The following is a 21,451-nucleotide window of genomic DNA, read 5'->3' as shown; positions in this document are numbered from 1 at the left end:
ACTCTCCGACTGACGTTGTGATAAATTGGCTGATTGACTGCCTTCTTGGCTGATTGCCACCACGAATAAGCCTATTTCCTATTTTCCCTCGTCAGTAACAATAAAATGTTAAGGGATAGGATTGAACGACGTTCCGTAATTATTTCAACATCACAAAAGGATAGTCCGCAAAGTTAAGTACGAAGTTCAAGTTTTACTTTCAAATTTACAAAACTAGCTTTCCAATGAAAGGATAACACTGAGCACTCGCTGAACCAGTTCGAATAAAGCTAGACATAAAACATTTTAAAGCGCAGCATACTTAGCAACACTCTTAAATACTTTCAGTTTACAACTTTCAAAATTAGTACCTTTGATGTGACCACAAATTCCACTCCACCACCAAGTGTCAAATTATCCATTCCACTTATCAGCCCTTCCAAGGAAATCTTCGGATAAAACAAGTCCTTGAGCAAGACGTCACGGGGCAGATGAAGAAATCCCTCGTTATATATGTGGAAACTTGAAGGGAACAGTCTTGGAGAGTTTTTTATATACACTCTGTTTTTCTTTGACGCGTGAATTAAACCACCAAGGTCACCTTCGAGTCTTTCCACGTTGAGAGTAAATGAAGGCTTCAGATGATAGACAGCAAAGTGAGAGCCACCTCGTAACTGCAACAGATTTAACGTAAACTCGTTCATATAGCCAGCAAGGAGCCAGGCGCGTCCTCCGTCATTGGAGCGATCTCTGTAGTCTGATATATACAATTTAGAGGCACGGTAACCATTGTTGTCGATAATCATAGTTGTGTGAGTGGAGTTTTCAGAGAGGTATACCGTTCCTGGCCCTCCGGCTTCGCTCTTACTAGCTCCACCGTGGGCTGAGAAAGAGCCCGTGAATCTTGTGATTTCATAATGAGCAGAAATGCGACCACCAGCTCCTCCCCCAGCATCTCCAAGCGACGAACTAGTAGCCTCACCGCCGTCAGCAAATATTTTTCCTTTCCCCAAAAACAGCGTTGCTTGGATAAGGACGCTACCACCACTTCCGCCACCGGTGCCTGGATTGACAGCCGCCTTAGCTGATACATCAAGAAGCCCGTCAACTTGAACGATGTGAGAAGCACTCAGTTTAACAGCCCCGCCACCAGAGCTACCGGGCTAACAACGATAGAAAACAAAGCCCTTAATATTGTGTCTAAACCAGATAATATTCTGCAATTGAGCAGCCTTTTCATTAATATTCGTTTACAGAAGGGAACTTACTTCTTGACCTAAATCTTTTCATACATTTGGAAATAATCATGAACAAAGATCTGAAGTTAGGTATGTCATGAGAAATACTACTAAAGCTGCTCTGAAAAGCAAACCAATTTATCAGTGTAACTCACCAAATCCTGATATCCCTGTCCTCCACCACTTCCAAACTCAAGAGGGATCTGAAAGGATCCGTAAGCCCTACCAACGTACTCTTGACTCGAACTACTTCCACCAGCACCTCCATGACCAGCTCCGGAGGCTGCAACGTCAGACTTCCGACCTGGCTCATCGCCCTTCATAGAGGAATAGCCCCGCCCACTTGCGGTAAGGACACCGTCAATGTCAATAAAGATATTATGGGCCTGAAGATGAACTTGGCTGACTTCCATAGATGCGCCTGCGTTTATGATGAGCTCCCCTGTCAGATTTATTGCTAATTTTGTGGGTTCAGCAGTCCTTTGGTAGAACGTTCCTCCGTTTAGAATGGTCATGCGATCCAATAAAATGGTGGCTTTCAAAGGGGAGTTTACCTGCACTCCTTGTGTAACGTCAAAGCGACTTCCTTGTGAAATGAAGAGGTTTTGAAGCCCCTCCAGCTCAGATTCGGCGTAAATTGAAGATTTTTGGAGATAAACTTCCCTTGGAAGAAAAACTTGTGATCCCTACAAGGACAAAAACAAATTTTTCAGAACATAAAAAAAGTATCTCATCGAGAGTAAAGTAAGCGCACTTATAAACAATACCTATCCTACTGTGGTAACACGCTTTGCTTTTACAATACCTAATTACCAACTATAATTAGAGACATGTTTTTATACACAGGCCTATTATACTTTATTATTGAAATAAGCGAGATTTCTTCCAATTCACACTGATTTAGATGGGGTTAATTTCCAGTTGATTTACTGAGAGGTTTGTGAGTTCCGTGCTTTCAATAATTAGGGCCTTTACTGTCTTTGTACCAGAAATATTTTTTATAACTAAAAAACCAATGGAATTTTCTTTAGCCCACCATACTTTTAAAGAGTCAGTATCATAGACAATAAGAACGTTAGAAGAGGTGAGATTTTTAATGACAGCATCTTACGAAAATTCCCTGATCCTTCTTTGGCATAGGGAATGTTGTAATTTTAGTATGACGTTACAATCAAGAAATACAGTTTTTTTATGCGGAAGAGTAGAAAGGAGAGGAAGGGCCAGGAGTGAGTGTTTAAATCGCGTTAATTTATCCCATCTCTAAAATTTGACACCACTCACGGGTTGATTTTAAATACCCAATAAAGACGAAATAACCATCTTTTGAAAAGGTAGTTTCACTGTTAGTCGGTAAATTGTAAAAAAACGTCTCACCTGGTAAGTTCTGAGGGTAAAAGGAATCGCGGAATTGTTGCTGGCGTTCAGGTACCAATTCTGTGCTGCACCTACATGCACAGTTCCTGTAAAATCCCCCTTATACTCCTTCACCACAAACTCCACGTTGCCAGCTCCGTTCTGAATACCTAGGTGTGCACTTCCACGCACATCCAACTCGTCAACTTCAAACGTTGTGGTTCCTTGATGGTTGAATACCAACCATGTTCTTGAGCTGTCTTGTTCAAGAGTGCTAGTTTGGAAGGACGACGTATCACGCCCGACGAACACTTTAAGCTCACTCAACGCAACGTATGACTCAAGCCTCGTCAATGTTACGGTGAACTTCGAGATAGTGTCTGCTATGATAACATCATTGTAAACCGAAGTATCAAAACAGCCTGCGAATGAACGCGAACCTTTCGTTCTGTCTATCCAACCGATAACCGGATGGTCCGTCGTTAAGGTGAAACTTACGCGGTAGTGACGATGGCAATACTGAAAAATATAAAGGAGAAAAGCGTTAAAAGTGCCTGTAAAGGATTTTCACTTTACCCTCTTTGGCAAAAGACTTGTACGGAAGAATCTGCTTGCTCCTAATGGACTTTCAAAGAAGCTTGTTAATAATCTAATAACACCCCATTTAAGGTTCCTGAATAGGATCTTATCAGGTCAACGCCCTTAGAAAATGTCTTCCTAGACACCAAATTTTCACTTCTTTCTCACTTGTCTCCTTTAAGTACCTTGTGAAAATTTTGTACCCATACAAATATTTATTTCAAGGTTTAATGAAAATAGAAGCAGCTATCATTGACATTAAAAAGTAACTCAAAAAGTTTTGAAGAAGCTCTTTTAAGGCAAATCTGACGAAGTCGGTGTTAGATTTATGGTAAGACCCTCGTCTTGTTATACTGACACACCCTGCTTCCAAACTGGTGAAGAATTATTTCGTACGGGTCAATTAATCCGTTACTAACAATAAAAGGGGAAAACGGGAAGTGTTTCAATAAGTGTGACAATGATAATAGGAGTATCCTGCAAGAAAAATTAGTTCTAAGGGCTCCATTCTGCCTCCTGGGGTATTAAAAATGCCACTGTTCTACTTAAAATTAACACGTCGTGTGCAATGTGAAAAGCTTGATAAGCTAAGGATCGTACTGGACAGAAAAATCTTTACTACATACAGGATAAAGCCTAATTTGATGTATGAACATCAGCCTTGGCAAAGTAGCCTCGATGACCACATTGACGAAGGACGACTGCACGATGTAAGCGTTCTTAAGGTGTCCGTCGAACATTAGGGACAGTGAATGATATCTGACCGACCCGGAAAAGAGGGGCAATGTAGACCCATCGGATTTGAATTTCAGGCCACTTATGCTGGTGTACTCATTTGAGTAAGCATGGTTGTCTTTCAACCCTCCTGGATACAGTTTTACTTCCTCAATCTGTGAACAGTTAAAATATAGAGTGAACATGTAAATACATAATAAGCAGAACAGAAATGCCTACAACAATTAATATCTACCCGCCCACCTTCTCTCCAACGAAATGTCAATTTCGATGATTCTCTCATTCTTTTTAAAGCTCGTATTTCTCAATACAAGAGTAACATGTTAGGTGACCGATTCCGAGAACACCTTCGCGACGTGCAAAGGAATGACAAGGACACATCGAAACCAGTCGCTAGACATTTTAATTTACCTAATCATTCTAAGCAACATATGGCAATCTGCGGTCTTTCCTTACACTTAGGTAGCACGGAAAGCCGTAAAACTCTTGAACAAAAGCTCATCTTTCAAACCGGCAGTCTAAATCCCACAGGGATCAACGAACTCTTTTCATTCCACTAATTTATTCGTGTTTTTCTCGTCGCCATGTTCCCACCAATAACGTAGCTCCATTTTCTGCCTTTAAAAGCACACACAACCCACAATTCCTCTATTCGCTCCAACGAAGGGCTAACGCTCGAAACGTCAGCTTTTGTAATCGTTACGGTGGCCAATTTACCATTTCAACTTTGTTGATATATCCAAATTATTTCGTTACCCCCACCGACGCAGCCCCAAACAGTTTCTTTAGAAACTATCAGCCTTTATTCATTAGGGTATTTACAATTATGTAGCACCGTACATGTACATGTGTTAGGGTATTTACACTTATATAGCATCGTACATGCGACCGGAAGAATCAGAGTAACACATGTCCTCTTGCGATGACCTCGCATGCAAGAAAGTCACATTTCCTAATTGATTTGCTACTCAACATTTTCCATTTAAATCATATCATCTTTTCCTTAAAGACAAAAACAGTCGTAAAGAACACGCTTTATTGTCAGTGATATCACTATCTTGCAACCAAATGAAAGAGACGAGGTTTAGCTTGTCTTGCGTAGTTAACGTACAAAAAAAGAGAGAGTCATCGAGTGTTTTGAATGCATGTGGAGAATAATTAACACGCTGTCCTTTTCACTAACGGAAGCGCCCGCAAATAAGCAAAACACATATTTTGTATTTCGCGATATCCTTTCTTTGTTGTTTTTTTTAGAATATTTAACGCGTTTAATGATCGATTTCCCCTTCAATATTTTCCCGTAGCAGTTTAAGTGTCAATAACTCATTTTTTACCTCATTGATTCGTTCATTAAGCGGCGATCGACCCTTGTTATCGACTTTCAAAGTTCGATGTGGCGTTTCCGATTTATTCACCGCCTTTTCCACGTACACTGTCCCTGCCGCACCGTTTTCTAAATCGCCCTTCCCGCCAGCGGCCTCAAGGACACCATCGAAGAACCCTCCCTGGTAGTACAGGGCGATTCTGCCACCAGACCCACCACCTCCTCCTCTGGAAGAACCAGTGTATCCGTTGCCACCGTTTGCCTTGATAAGAAGAAGAATGCGACAATTGCCGTTACCAGTTGTAACTATAACAGGTTATCGAAGGATATTGTCTCCATTAAATAGCGGATGCATGGAAATAACTACGACAAGAATACATTTTCATCGTTCAAGGCAACGAATTTTCCGATTTTGGGAGAAAAGGATTAACATCAACAGCATAAAAGTTATAAAATAATATATGTTATTTTCAAGTACATCAAATTTCTCCTTTTTTGTGTGTTTCTTGGTCTTGTTATACGACAAACCTCCTTTACTTCTAGATTTCTCGTGTAAAGGTACTAGGAATTCACATCTCAAAATATTTAACATTTTTTCCAATTAGTCGTCCACCTGTTAAATAGCTTTTTGCTGGTTTACAGCACATTCTAACCTGCTTAACGACTGCTAGTTCATGCAGCGAAATTTTCTTCAATGTTAACTAACCTGAATACTTCCACTTCCCTCCAATAAAACAGTTCTGATAAGAATACTTCCAGCACTTCCCCCTCCAGCCTCAGACCCACCATTGTTGGCACCGTCTACACTTAAAGTTCCTTCAATGTCCAGGGTGTCACTGATATTCAGGAATACAATACCACCACCGCGTCCTCCATGAGCTCCACTGCTTCCCTGGCCACCACTGCTACCTGTGGGTTTGAAAATCATTCTTTGGAACGTTAAACTGGAGGCAGCCATGTAGAATGATTTTAGACATTGTCATTTCATGACAAGGGCGTCAAGGTCAGTCCAGAAAAGCTGGATCATTTGATAAAAAATGATTAAATAAATAGAGAAATATATAAAACACCCAAGATACAGCATCAAGCACTCACATAGGAGAAAGAACATGTGTAACTACAGAAACGCCTCTCATTTTTCCTATATTCAACTCCTGAAACCACAGCTAACAGGGGCGCTAACGTTCCCGTTGGAACGATGATGGCTTGCACACGATTGGAACGATTGATGGCTTGAACACATCAATTGGCATTGTCTTTGCTTCTCTTCCCAGTGAGTCACTGGACGCCCAATCTCATAAAGAGAAATACCCTTCTTTATAATGAAAGAGTAATCCATTTGCTACACAAATCTCTAGCCGCAGATACACGTTTCTTGTTTCCATTCTTGCACGAGGAAAGGGAGACTTCTTCACGAAAGGAACAAACTTCCAAGCAATTAGAACATGTATAAGTCTCCAAGGCTCTAAACCAGTACATTTAAAACTCCACGCCTAACGAAAAAAGCATAGAAAATAAACAAAAAAGCGAACAACTGACCAAATTCTGTAGGTTCCTTTATTGAACCATATGCAGCCCCAGTTGTCACTTGACTCGTAGAACGTCCGCCAAGTCCTCCATGACCACCGCCTGATCCTCCGGCAAAGCCTGGGGATGGATACTTAGCACCAGGGCCCTTGCCTAAAATGTCAGTTACAGGAATAAAGCAATGACTGTAGTGTTATTTTTCAAGTTTTTGAGCACAAAGACAGACAATTCGCGAACAAAATACAATCGTAATTGCTCTTAATAAGTACAGGTAACAATTTTTCCTTGTCACATGTTTGAACTTCTTGTAAAGGCTCGCATCTGAAAAGAGTTCGCGACCGAAAGCCGTCTCGTTTCTAATTCAAAGCTAAAGTAAGATAAGTCTTGCTCTGAACAACCTGGGCTGGTAATCTAATTTACATAATTTTAGAAAAGAAGGGCGTTTAAAGCAAACATACCTTCGTAATCGAATTTTTCTCCCTCCAAAGTTGCATGAACTTTTGCTAGCGCATCGATAGTAAAGTTCACAACGTGTACATGAAGGTTAACTGCTGTAAACGTTCCTCCACCAAACACTTGCATGGACGTTCCTCGGAATTCCCGAACTCGCTCCTGATTGGTTACCATCATGGTGCCTTTGTTTCGCACATTAATTGCTTCGAAATAAAATGTCTGAAAAGTAGAAAAATGAGCTTTGAGACTGTAAAAACGTAAAATGCAGGAAAAACTTGCACTAGTCGAGAACATATATCGCTGGGCTACAATCTCGGCTAAAACTCCACTAACACCTTAAGACTTTTTTTCCTAGGAGTTGAAGTGAGCGAAGTTTTTTAAGGTGGTTTGTCCTATCACGCATCTCCCTTTTTGAAGTGATGTTAATAGTCTCGAACCTGTCTTAAATCTTCTCTTCAACAACAACAAAATGAATGAGAAAAAAGGCCTCTTTATCATTAAGTCAAACCAGACTGGCATGGTTGCTAGAGCTCCCCTGAAAAAATTTACAAGACATTCCCTAATTAAAGTTCTATTTCTGACAATTAAAGCTTGAGTTATGAGGATAAAAAATGGACGTAAACCACGATTCGTTTCTGATAAAATAATAAAAAACCCATCCATTTAATTTCGTGCCTTTACCTCAGTGGGTTTTCCCTCCAAGTCATACATCTCCTTCATGCGAATCACACCATCATCAACCACAGTGATGTTTTGGCATCTTCTCAAAACACCATCAATCTCGACCGTTACCCCGGCAACGAGCAGTTCGCCCTGCATAGTGGTGAGTCCACCTTGATAGATGATCATATCCATGGGAAGGTACGACTCGAGAGAGAGGAAAGTCTGATTAAAGCCGAGATGAATTCTACCAGTTCTGTCTCCTTCCATCTGACCAATCACAATGGATATGAACGCTTTGGTATTTACTGGGTTGATAATGGCGAGTTGTGCTCCGCCGTAAAGCTGTAACTCATCGAGCTCAACATCAGTCCCGTTCGCTTCCAGATCTTCATCATCCAAAATGAGCCACACCCTACTTGAGCCACCAACGCTGAAATCATGATAGCTTGAACTTAGATTAGCGTCTGGACTTCGAGGTTTTCGACCCATGGCATTTGCGTACAATGTTCTATTCCGAACCCATTGTGTTCCGTTAACTACGTTTTCATCCGGAAGTATTCTTTCCGCGTGCGCTGCTTCGTCTATACGGTCATGTCCATAAGTAGCGTTCATTCCAGGGACATTCTCTAAAAATACTGTCCCTGGACCGCCGGCCTCGTTTGAACTGGTGCCTCCAAAACCCAGAAAACGACCAAGGAAGTGGTTCTCTCGATAATACAAGCAAATCCTACCAGCTCCACCTCCGCCTCCTCGATACCCAGTCGAACTGTCTCCGTCACCTCCTGAAACGTCAAATTCTCCATCGCCATGGATTCTTGATGCATATGCTAAAATGCTGCCACCACTTCCGCCGCCACTGCGAGATGCTCGAGCATCTCCCCCTTTGGAAGACAGTACTCCGTCCACCACAAGTGTATCGTGGGCAATGATTTTAAATCGACCTCCTCCTAATCCGCCTGTGAAAGGAAATACTTGAGCTCCGCCTGTGCTTCCAAATGTTGTGGGTCTTTTATACTTTCCATAGGAAACACCAACTTTTGACTGCCCTCCACCGACCCCACCATGACCGCCATGCCCTGCACCCGAGGAACCGCTGGATCCACCCCATCCATCTCCATGATAACGTGATCCGGGAACTTCATCGACTAGCCCATTACTTGAGAGATCAGCGAAAGGCTCTATTGTGATGTTGACGTAGTCCAATGTAAGACTGTTCGCCTCCATCTGTTAAAAAAGGAGACGCACGTTCTCTCAATTGCAAATGCCTCTTTATATTTCTTGCCTGAACTACTAAAACGGACCCCTTTAGCTTGAATGTTTTGTTTACCCATTTCAGGTCCCAAGAGAATTCGCAGCTATATCTTTTGCATGTTATACGCGCATATACACGTGAATAAGAAGAAATTTAAAAGTTGTTGTTTAAAGTGTTACCACATGACCTGACATGGGTGAACAAAACATACAGGCGAAGAAGGTCTATTAAGCAGACGTTTAGTCCGTGATCAAGAGTTAAACACAACCAACATCCTTAGGACTATCAAGAAAACAAAGAATCTGAGGCATGTACAAGCTACAGTAGTATCGGCAATCGCGTGGGGCCGAGTAAAATTAAGGATTAATATCACTTGTGTTTTCAGGAGTTGCTGAAAACGCAAGTGATATTAATCCTCAATTTAACGAGAACCTATTGCGATTACTTGTTGATGAAATAGAGGGAAAAATACTGAATTTCTGAATGCGCTCTCGGGTAATCAGTCAGAGGAAGCCATTTAATGTTGACAAAGAATCAATCACTACAAACGCGTGATATATATATATATATATATATATATATATATATCTTATTAGACGTTTTGTTGTGTAGTATCGCTGAGTATTTTCACGAGTTGTGCCGTATTTTGACGAGCCCGTAGGGCGAGTCAAAATACAAATAACGAGAAAAAATACTCAGCGATACTACACAACAAAACTTCTAATAAGTTATTTATTATCCAACACGCCAAACTGTTATTTCAGTGCGGGCGAATTTCGCGGATATTTATTTACGGGGAGTGCGTGACAGAAGTATGCGAAGCGGAACGGAATTGGCGCGTTGTTGTGTTGCTGTTTCTATTTTCTTCATTAAATGAAGAAATTTTCTGGTCGTCAAGCTGTTTTTCTTCGTTCGATTCATCTAATGAACTTGGATCTATATTGGCCAGCCATTCTAACTCTTCGTCGTCGGAAATATGATTCAAATTGTCCGTCATTTGTTTTTTTTTTCGTAACTACAATCCAATTCTTCGCTTGCGCGATGCGAGAAAACCTGTTTAACCGGTACTCTACAATAAACGAGTACAAATACCGCGTAATATTTGTACTCGTCTATGGCGTTATTTGTACTCCTCTAGGTGTAGTTGGATAATAATGTTATATATTCTATATTCTTAATTCTTCGATATATTCCTCGTCAACTATCTCGAAACGTGACGCAATTGTTACAGAGAATTTTTTGGCAACAACTATTCGATAGCACAAGCTGTTGATATGCAACGTGAGGACCAATCGTGAGCAAGTAATTTTGCCCTCTTCACAAGCTAAATTAAGAAAAAAATACCCTCTTCATTGACCAATCATCATTCAGTAATTTTTCCCTATACATTATTACTTCTAAACAAAAGATGTACAAAGCGTCGAAATACATGATCAAGTACAGGATCTTTCTTTGCATATTTAAAATCTAGGATACAGAGACTGGGTGTCTCTTAAATTATAACTTTACATTTGTTGTAAATGATTACTGACCTTGGCTCCTCCTCTAATGTCAAAAGTCTTTCCAACCATTTTCACGTCCTCTCTGTCTTCTCTAAGAGCCGCCATGTAACCGTCAGTCTGTACGACCATGTGCTCTAACATGAATTCCGTTTCTGAAGAGTTCTCAAGAACAAACCGACACTGTGGTCCAACGGTAAGATTTTGCATCTCTCCCATGACCCCACGAATAGTCACCTCGACCTCACGACAGTTCATACTGGTGGGAAAGGCTACACTGGAGCCTTTCTGTGAAAGGAGCGAGAATGGAAGATGTCCCTCTAAGCCCCTCATGAGAATGCTCTGCGTCGGGCGCATTGTCAGGATACCAGAGTTGTCACCGACTATCTTGTCCACTCTCATATTGAAGGTATTCCCGGATATGGACAGACTTCCTCGGCCCATAATTTGTAGCTTCAAAAACAAGAATAATTAACAATTATTCACCGAAGTAGAGGTGATAATAATACTTGCTATTCACTTCCGAATTAGCCAGTGAGAGGGCAAGAAAAGCATTATTCTCTTTGCGGTATTTACTAAAAGAGAGATTAGTGAATGTTTTTTTAAAGACATAGCAAAAATAATATTTTCAAGTAAACATAAAACATGGAAACAACATTGGTTGGGATGTGGGTAAGTTAAAATTGTTATGCACTAAACATATGCACATGTTAATCAACAGATAATTACTACTGTAGCGTTCGTTCCTGCTGCAAAAGGTCCATGACACGGGTATCTTTCTAGGCCTGTTGGGATCTGCTTTATTTTTTCAGACTTTTGAAAGAAGTTCAAGGCGGAAGGATCATTAAACATACCATCGATTCTTTAGTTCCGCCATCAAACTACTTTCTTACCAACACAAACGTAGCTTCAAAGTAAAAACAACGGTTAAATCATAAATAGTACATCATACCTCACTGAAATCATGTTCTGTAGTTTTCTCGTCCTCGATCACGATCCAAGAGGTACTGGGGCTCGTGTAATGTGGCGTTTGTAGGGTGGTTGAAGGGTTTTCACGAACGAAGAACCTTACGAGACTGAGTGAGGCGTACCAGCTGGTTTTTTGGAGACTTATTTCTACCTGTTTGTAAAAGAGGGAAACTTAAAGACGTCATAAATTTTCAATAGAAAACTGACATTTCGAGCATTAGCCGTTGGTTGCAGTCCACTTCAGGATAAAAGTAGGAACTTTAAGAAAACCACGACGGCGACGGCAATCGAACGAAAGATCTAATGAGCAAAACAATAGCGCAGCACAAGCGTTTTATAACTTTATACATTTCTTAGCCGTCCCATATAGAACAAAAATGTGAAATCACTAACTTTAATAACTTTCAGTCACGTTTTTTATTATGAATACATGTTATGAAGAAGAGAAGATGTCGCACTGTCAGAAACAGTTAACGCACCGTGCTACTGGCGAAGTTCTTTAGGGAAAAGGAAGTTCGTTTTTCGGCAACATTTTCTCGCGCGTCGCCGTAGCGACATCTTTAACTCCCTACTCTGTCCCACGTGACCACATTACAAGGCACTAAATTTAATATCTGCTCATAAAACGCCATGAACGTAGTTTTACCTTTTCAACAGCCTGTCTTACATTCATTCTGAGTGGTTGTCCTTGGAGGCAGTCTGCTGGGTTAATCCATTCATTGGATCCAATAACTTCAATGTTATTGAAGTACGCGCGCACATAAAATCGCGTCAAGTAATGAGAATTGCACTGAGGATAAATCAACAAGTACTCCAAGAACAGAGGTAACGGAAAGCGGTAAGTCACAACGGGGTTGGAATTCTGAGTGTAATAACTATTGGACGTTGACTTGAACAAATTCGACATCCTGGAATTGTCGGTATCACATACTTTGGAGTCTTGAGGATTAGTTCTTTCGCAGTAGGGAACCCCTGTTGTGGTTAAAGTAACTCCATTGGGGGCCGTGTACGATTTCATATAATAGGGATAATCAGCACTGTTTCCCGCCAGATCAAGTTCTTTAATCTCGTTAAGCCTTGATGGGCCACTGAGTATGGCCCTGTTGTCAATTCTAAGAATGCTGTACGGCTGGCTCGCGTTCTGGTTGTTTTGGATGTACACTGTTCCTGCTCCACCCCATTCTGCCTGACTTCTTCCGCCATAACTCTGCAATGATCCGATGAAAGTGTAACTTCCATTGTAATAGACAGCAATGCGGCCACCAGCTCCACCACCCCCATAAGGCGCATATGTGAACGGATATGATCCTCCATTTACCGAAATAGTACCCTCACCGTCAAACTTGAATGCATGGATAACAATGCTTCCTCCAGCGCCTCCACCGCTCGGATCGGAGTTCTTATTTCCTGGCTCTCCGTCTGCATGAACGCGTCCCTCCAGTCGAAGCATTCTTGATATTTCAAAGACAATACGACCACCTCCTCGCCCACCAACCGTACCGTGGAGACCATTGCCACCACCACTGCCGAACTGGGTAGGTTCGTAAATAGAGCCGTAGGAAAAAGACGTTTGGAGTCCAGCTGTCCCCCGTCCACCGCGGCCACCGTGGCTCCCACCTCCAGCGCCGGTGTTGTAAGGAGTCCTCCGAACACCAGCTCCTGGTCCTTGTTCTGCACCATATCCCCTGAAGTCTGCTGACACGTCACCTGCACACAGAACAATGAACTATTTTAGCATATCCACTGGTATAGAGTCTTTCTTTTGTCCTAGACGCTATTGTGATACTCCACAAGCGGGAACATAGAAATCAAACTTTCAAGACCAGTCTTCTCTAAGGGAACTGCAAAACAACTCATACGCGACGAGCCTTTCCGAACATGCAATGAGAGATTATAAACAGTTTATAATCTCCTGCATATATTCATGTTGCGGATGAAAAAACTGCGGTAGCCTTTTCCCTCTCATTTTTTCCTTTTAAAAAAGAAGACATATATTCGCTCTTGTTGCTAGGTAACTTTCTGAGGCAAACAATTGTTTTAATATAATTGCTCAGGTGCTTACAAATTCTGTTTAAAATTCTGTAAATAAACTAAGCATAGCGTATATTTTGTTACAACTCTTTTTGATTATTAGTATCAAGATAAGCAAGCAGTTTTAACAGGCTTATTCAATTCAATCAGCAAAAACCTCGTATCTTTCTTTTGAAAAGAGTTACGCCAAACTCAGCAGCATCTATTGTGCTCTTCGCGATTGAATTTTTTTTCTATCGCGTTTATCACTTCCCCGGATACATTTAAAAAAAAAAGGCAAGGCAGCCATTTTGAAATTTAACGCCCCTGCTATAATCACCTCGTGCGACGTGATTATAGCAAGGAATGACGCAAACCTCGGCCAATCAGAGCAAGCTCATCTCTATAATCACCTGTGCAATAATAGTAAATAACATTAACGCTAACAGTTAATCGTGCAGGGAAATTATGGCCTCTATAATCAAGTGTCTGAGCTAGTATTTCTGACAATCCTGGACCTGTAGAGCATTAGAAATAGTAGTTTTAGCCTCTACAGATGGCATTAATCGAACAAATTTTTCAAGGAATGTTATGCGAAATACGTGATGCACAGGATCAATTCTTTCCTATTACGAGATTCTGTATCAAATTAGAACCTTCCACTTTTTGAATGGGAAAAGGAAGGGCTTAGTAAAATGTAAAGTTTTTCTCACCAGCAACATCGATAGTGGCATTCACAGAGTCCAAATAAAAGTCGTCAACACTAGCCAGCCCGCCAGCATTTACTACAAATCGTGTGGTGTGCAGACTAACTGGACCATGACCCTTAAGTTTTGTGGTGTGCAGCAAGCCAAGTGACTTGATTGACATGTTTATAAACCGAAAGTGCCCTTGTTTTTCGCCTAGTGATTGTCCTCCTGACCACAGAAACAGTTTGCCGTCTCTATCAATGGTGTAATCATCTGAGTCGGCTAGGGTCCCGTTGATCTCCATGTAAACCTCACGAAGCGACAACCTTCGAGGCACCTCCAGTGTAGCGTTGAAGTACACAAGCGTATTAATTGGGAAATACAAATCGACAAAGTCAAACACTACGGACTGAAAGCGACCAATGTGAAAAACGCCACTGCGATCTCCGCGAAGTGTGTGTGCGTACAGTGTGACATTCTCTAGGGATCCGTTTCCATACAGTGCCACGTGGGAGTTTCCATGGAGATGAAACTCGTCGAAGGTGTATTTATCTGCTTCGTGTAACCATGTGACAGCTCCAACATATTTTGTCTCACTGTAAATTCCCTTCATAAGGTTCCTTAATCTCCCTTGCGATTTATCCACAGCCCAGGGGTATGCCAAGCCGAAGTTGTTTATCTTCAGAACTCTGTATTCCACCTTGCTGTTGTTTCGAGTCTCAAGAAATACAGTGCCTGAAGCGCCCGGTTCCACTGCACTATTTCCACCTTTTGCGGAAAGAGTGCCGTTAAAATTAAGCATGAACACCTGGTAAATTGCTATTCGTCCTCCTGAACCCCCCCCTCCTTTGCTTGGCGAGCCTGCCCCTCCATTAGCACTGATTGTTCCGTAGCCATCCAGCTCTTCGCAGTCAATCCAAATACTACCTCCACTGCCCCCTCCTGCTGTGCTGGGTGGGGGACCGTCTTCTCCATCCGCTGACAGGTGTCCGTCAAGAATCAAGTGACGCGTTACGATCTTTATCGCTCCACCTCCTTGTCCTCCCAGACCACTACGAGTGATGAGATTTTTGTATGGACCCACAGAGCTTGAGCGATAATCTCCATAGTACAAGTTACCTGTGAACGAAACAAGGAAGAATCATTGTGTCACGTGGTTTATTCCTCTCATGATTTGTCTCTGATCATGCGTGCTGCCTGCATCAGTTGTTGTGGTTTTTTTAGTTAGGCTATATTTATCTTTTTTATCTACCATCTTACCGTAATGTAACCCAAAGCCTCCGGCACTCCCGTAATCGTCTGGCCTTCTGTAGTCTCCGTAAAACTGACCTACGAGACCCATTCCAGTCCCTCTTCCACCAGTTCCAGCAAAGCCAGCACCACTCGCACCATGAACGCTACCAATCCCTTGGCCAGGACCTTCAGATGTTTCGAACTCGTCTCCAGACCTTCCCTCTTTGGTGATGTACCCAGCGTGGTTGTGACTCAATCTTCCTCCGGAGTTTATTCGTACCAGATGTTTCACTGCAATGTGCATTTTGTTGTTTGATTTGAAGTGACCACCGCCAAATATCTGGCAAAGCATATCACATGATCAAAACAAATTATCTAATAGTTACTTTTATCAGAATAAGCTTGTTAGTACTCCTTGATAGTGATACCAAGACTTGTTTAGCGTCGAACTCATATTTTTCAAGACGCAGTTTCATTTGAACAGACTCACTCATAAAACAACTCACATGGGGGCTATTTAAGTCCCCTCTGAGAAACTACTTTATTGAAGAAGTTTGAGGCGGTGATTCAGCGAAGAATTAACTACTACTTCGGTGCTCCAAAAAGAGACAGATAAACTATGACTGAAGAACATCTATGGACCACGCTCGAAATTCACCAACAGTTACAACGTTTTTGATCTCAGCAGTATCCAGGACGCTTAATAATAACAATAATGATAACAATAACGATAATAATAATAATGATTTTAATAGTGATGGTAATAAGGAAGAAAAGAAAAAAATTAAAAATAGGAAAATTCTTCTAGAGCGCAGCTACATGGTCTTAGCACGCATGTAACATAATATTGACGCATGTGCCTAGAATATGACCTAGGAAAAACGTCTTTTTCTCTCAGGTGGTAGACCACGAAATTATAACCGTCTTTTGCGCTTCAATTCTCACACCTAGGCGACTAATATGTATCTTTTTCCCACGCTTGTGAAAATGTTTGACATCGTTATTTGTTTCTTGTACACTTAAGATAGAACATGTCTCTGGAACGCTCACATTAGAATCACAAAGTACCCAAAGTTTCGCTGATGCTGATGCTTGAACATGCTCTTACCGTCAAATTAGTGAGTGACAATCTACTGGCCAATTCCTTGTCAGTTGAATGCAGCTCAAACACCCCTCTATCCTGCACGTGAAGGGACTGGACTGAATACTCTCCAGGAACCGTGTCTCTTCCAAGACTGGAGTTCGAATCACCGTAAAAGGTTCCGTGATCAAACACAAATAAGTCCTGGACGCCCCATATCTACAACAAAAAAAGGAACAACAACAATAAAAGAGAATAATGACAAACATAGATCTAACTCTTCGCAGAATATCCATTGCCTTCTGAAGAACTATATCGTAAAATAGCTTGTGATGTTCATCGTGATAAATAACACTTAAAAATAGAAATGTGATCGTTTGTCTCACGATGTGGTCACTTGGGATGTGATCGCGACGTTTTGACTGCATACTGACTGCATACTGACCGCATACTGACTGCATACTGACTGCATACTGACTGCATACTGACTGCATACTGACTGCATACTGACTGCATACTGACTGCATACTGACTGCATACTGACTGCATACTGACTGCATACTGACTGCATACTGACTGCATACTGACTGCATACTGACTGCATACTGACTGCATACTGACTGCATACTGACTGCATACTGACTGCATACTGACTGCATACTGACTGCATACTGACTGCATACTGACTGCATACTGACTGCATACTGACTGCATACTGACTGCATACTGACTGCATACTGACTGCATACTGACTGCATACTGACTGCATACTGACTGCATACTGACTGCATACTGACTGCATACTGACTGCATACTGACTGCATACTGACTGCATACTGACTGCATACTGAATGCATACTGCTAGTCGGAAGACTAGCAGTATGCAGTCAAAACGTCGCGACCCACATCCCAAATGACCACATCGTGAGACAAGCGATCACATTTTTCTTCTAAGAATAAATTATATATACTGAAGATCTGAAGCATTAAAATAATAATATTGAAAAAAAACTGTTCACAAGAAGGATTTTGATAATTCCAGCATTACAACGAATTGCACCGGAGTTAAAGAAAAGAAGCTTATGTAATTTTAGCTGAGAGATTCCATTGTTAGGAAAACTGAGTGCTAAATGAGTGCTAAATGCTATTTCATGGGTGCCCCAAAGAGGAAAAATATTTCTAAGGAAGACAGCATGCACACCTTTCCTGATGACTTGAAGCTGACTGTTTGCAAAAAGGCTCGCCTCGGTAGCATGATGCTTCCGTTTTCATAAACACGTAGACCAAATGGAATGTCGGGATCGGTAACTGCCACAGAAAAATTTTGATTGTATCCTACATGCAGGAAACCACTCTTGTCTCCGTACAACCTGTCTGCATGAAAATGTGCAGGACCTTGCAAACCATTCAGCGGCATCAGAGCAAGCTGAGCAGATCCCCGGATATGAACCTCATTGAAGCTGTAGACATCAGCGCCGGTTTCCGGTTCAATCCAAGTTTTGGCGCCATCGAAACTCCTGTACTTGTACCTGGTTGTTGGAAAAAGAGTGAGCACAAGATCCACTAAACCATGTTTATTTAATAGTCTTATTGCCCTATAATGACTCAAAAATGTTATCTTAAAGAGCAAAATGTGAGTCTGAATCTTACGAACGTATCTGCAAAGCTATTTCAGCCTTCTCGCGCTAACTTCGCTTATGGGTTAATTTGTCAGCGGCCAGACTCGTATATTACTGAAAAGATTGCTAACTAATGAAAACGCACTTGGCCTAGCATCGCAAGTCCTAAAGCTGTTACACAACTAACTGTATAAATGTAACGTAAAAAATGAGTTTTGCCATTCGACAAGCCCAGTGGCATACAAAGGGGGTGGAGAGAAATACGGAGGGAACCTGTGTGATGAGGTCGTTATAGCTAAGAAAAATTCTCTTCCACTTCCCTCTTCATCGTCCCCCGTCCATGCAACAAACAGTATTCACCCCCCGACAGTTTCACATTTAGGCTACACTTCTACGCATGTTTTTTCACCACCAACAGAAAAATCAACGGCCCAAACAATAAATGTTTCTGCTAAGTTATTACTAACCTGTCCCAAACCTCTTTTCCATCAATAAATACTTCCAATTCAGAGAGGCCAACATACGTGTTACTGGTGGGATGGTTTAGTTCCACATATATATGAGTTGCCTTTCTTCTCACCGGCATATCAACATAAGATCCCTGAATGCAGCCGTTAGACATTTGAACGTAGTTACTTGTAACTGGCAGGTCTCGGACGCCATCGTTAGTAGTGACCTTGAGAATTCGAGAAAGCGAAAAAAGACATTTTAAAAAGAAAAGTAACAAATTAAGGCATATAACTTTATTGAAACTGGTAGCCAGTTTTTCCCTTTCGGTAGAGCACCTGGAGTTCGAAAAGATAATACAGACCGTTTACTCTACTTACGCGGAAGTTAGGTCGAGATCCGCTGCAGTATGGGTAGAATCTTATGTGGTTGATAAACAGTAAGCTCTTTAAATCGACCGTCAGCTTCGTGTAACGGCATCCAGACAAGAAATAACCAGCACAGCTGCTCGTGGAAAATGTCTGGTCAAAAAGGTTTGCTATTGAGTAGTCGCGGCAGCTGTAACATGGGTTGTGACAAAGAGGTGACCTAATCGAACAGCTGGATGTAACTGTCATTCCGTTCGGCGCATTGTAGGTTCTGCTTTGGTCTGCTCGGCCCCCAGACAGATCTAACAAGACACCTGCATTTGGAATCTCATCATCCAAAGCTTGTTGTCCATTGTTGTCCACTTGAAGGGTCGAGAATCCATTTCCGGTGTGTCTAAGGTATACTGTTCCAGAAGCACCAGCCTCCGCGCCGGATTGGACACTACCGCCACTGGTGTCATATTTTCCCCTGTATGGATGGTGTGTGTCATTGTTGCTGTAATAAACTGCTATGCGACCCCCCGAGCCACCGCCCGAGCCCGCAGTGCCACTTCCACCTCGAGATTGTATAAGACCAGTATGACCACCTGAGAGGACCTGGGCGCGGATTAGGATACTTCCGCCGCTTCCGCCACCATTATCATTATTGACAGCTCGACTATTTGAAATTATGCTTCCATCCACCTTTTAGATGCGAGAGAAAGAAAAAGAAAATATTTCTAAACGTTATACCAGAACAAAGTAAAGAACTATACCGTCTGAAAAACACCAGTGACATGTTCAAGTACACCGCTGAATGTCGTGAGCGATTATTCACGAGTTTGGCTTCCTCTTACTGTAGCATTTGTAATACGATTCTGACAATCAAAATAGGGCAGTTTCTTTCTAATCGCCACTTAAGCAAGGCCTCCTTGAGGCAACGAAGTCAGGAAGAATCCCAGCTGTATCGTAATCAAACAGAACAAGGAAAACGTATGGAGTATCTGAGGAAATGTAGACTACAAAGGGGAAGAGAAATGTGGACACCGAGCAATCATACTCGGTTGATTCGATTTACACAGTTTGTATTCATCGATAACAAACATAAATTTGAAACAAAACGGGGTTTTCAGTGTCATAGCTTGTATGGACAATTAAGAGTACGAAATCAAATACCTGCAAGGTATGCGCCACGATAATACTTAAAATGCCACCACCTTTGCCTCCATTACCGTCACCACCACTTCCAAAATCCCTCGGATTATACAAGTTCCCATACGGTAGTCCCTTCTTAAGCCGGCATGTGTGATAGCCCCCGCAACTACCCCTTCCACCTGTTCCGCCATGTCCTGCGCCACTACGCCTCCAGTTGTTTGTCAACAAACTTCCTGGCCCCCTTGCTGCTGTGTAACCACCATCGCTAGCATCAATAGAACCACCGTCGTCAACGGTAAGATTGACAGCTGTTATGTTCATGTTGAAAGTGTTAATTGCTGCCCCGCCTTCCACCATAAGGATCCTGGCTTTGAGGCTGAATGCTTCTTTATGCGCGTTGGGGCTGTAGCTTTGGATTTGAGATCTCGCCATGATTCTGACTGTCTCGTTAAAAATGTAATGACGTTGCATTCTTTCTCCAGTTGAGCCTGTCAAGTAACAATGAAGCACACCACCGTTTAGAATGGTGAGATTCCGAATGTGATCAAGCGTTCCCTCCATGTGCACAGCGATCTTGTTCATTTCAGAGATGGGCGCAAGACCAAGGTACCCACCGTCGTAAACGTACGCGCTGAAAGGGATATCCAAGAACAGACGATGCAGGTCCATCACTTGGTTTTGGCTAACGTGAATCATTCCTGTTCGGTCGCCAATCATGTAGCGAAAGAACAATGAAGCCGCACGATTCACCGGTTCCGTCAAGATCGCCAAATGAGCACCACCATAAATCTGCAGTTCTTCGAAGTGAAACTCGTGAGAGCCATTAGCAAAATCATGCTCTCCTGATTCAGGTAAGATCCAAGCACGACCTCCATCTTGCGAGAGATCTGAATAGTCGGATATTCGTTTAGTGAGGGGATGTTGACCTCCGTTGTCTACCAGTAGTGTTCTATGAGTATGCACTAGATGATATAGGAACGCTGTTCCAGGTCCGCCAGCCTCGGTATTAGACCCTCCGCCCTTTGCACCTCCTCGTGACTGAAAGGAGCCCGTGTATGTGGTGTTCTCAGTAAAGTACACAGCAATCCTTCCACCAGCCCCACCTCCAGAGCTCCCACCGCCGGCACCACCGTTGACCGTAACAGCACCAGTACCTTTAAGACAGAAGTGATATGATTTCGTTTTTGCAGAAAAAAATAGTTTTTTGTTCTTGACAGGTTTTGCACGATGCCATATTTTAAATTCTAGAACAAGCGCTCCGGTCGCCTCGGTCAAATCTAGAATACGAGGGGACACACT

General features: G+C 42.1%; 1 protein-coding gene across 1 annotated transcript in view; it reads right to left on the bottom strand.

Moving 5' to 3' along the window:
* The window catches only part of LOC111321626 (uncharacterized), a 106,809-nt gene that overhangs the window by 57,230 nt on the left and 28,128 nt on the right, over nt 1–21,451 (bottom strand). The window contains exons 22-40 of the mRNA XM_088736803.1: nt 20,174–21,306; nt 19,031–19,702; nt 18,671–18,879; nt 17,786–18,113; nt 16,612–16,803; nt 15,531–15,843; nt 14,295–15,389; nt 12,218–13,278; nt 11,555–11,722; nt 10,636–11,055; nt 7,870–9,075; nt 7,194–7,407; nt 6,748–6,888; nt 5,915–6,117; nt 5,219–5,470; nt 3,776–4,039; nt 2,592–3,089; nt 1,373–1,903; nt 351–1,142 (exon numbers count right to left, since the gene is read on the bottom strand). Coding sequence (XP_088592929.1) covers nt 351–1,142; nt 1,373–1,903; nt 2,592–3,089; nt 3,776–4,039; nt 5,219–5,470; nt 5,915–6,117; nt 6,748–6,888; nt 7,194–7,407; nt 7,870–9,075; nt 10,636–11,055; nt 11,555–11,722; nt 12,218–13,278; nt 14,295–15,389; nt 15,531–15,843; nt 16,612–16,803; nt 17,786–18,113; nt 18,671–18,879; nt 19,031–19,702; nt 20,174–21,306 — 9,692 coding nt within the window. The remainder of the gene's footprint in view (nt 1–350; nt 1,143–1,372; nt 1,904–2,591; nt 3,090–3,775; nt 4,040–5,218; nt 5,471–5,914; nt 6,118–6,747; nt 6,889–7,193; nt 7,408–7,869; nt 9,076–10,635; nt 11,056–11,554; nt 11,723–12,217; nt 13,279–14,294; nt 15,390–15,530; nt 15,844–16,611; nt 16,804–17,785; nt 18,114–18,670; nt 18,880–19,030; nt 19,703–20,173; nt 21,307–21,451) is intronic.

Source organism: Stylophora pistillata, chromosome 10, assembly GCF_964205215.1.
Source record: "Stylophora pistillata chromosome 10, jaStyPist1.2, whole genome shotgun sequence".
Classification (NCBI taxonomy): Eukaryota; Metazoa; Cnidaria; class Anthozoa; order Scleractinia; family Pocilloporidae; genus Stylophora; species Stylophora pistillata.
This window is presented reverse-complemented; position numbering and strand designations above follow the sequence as displayed.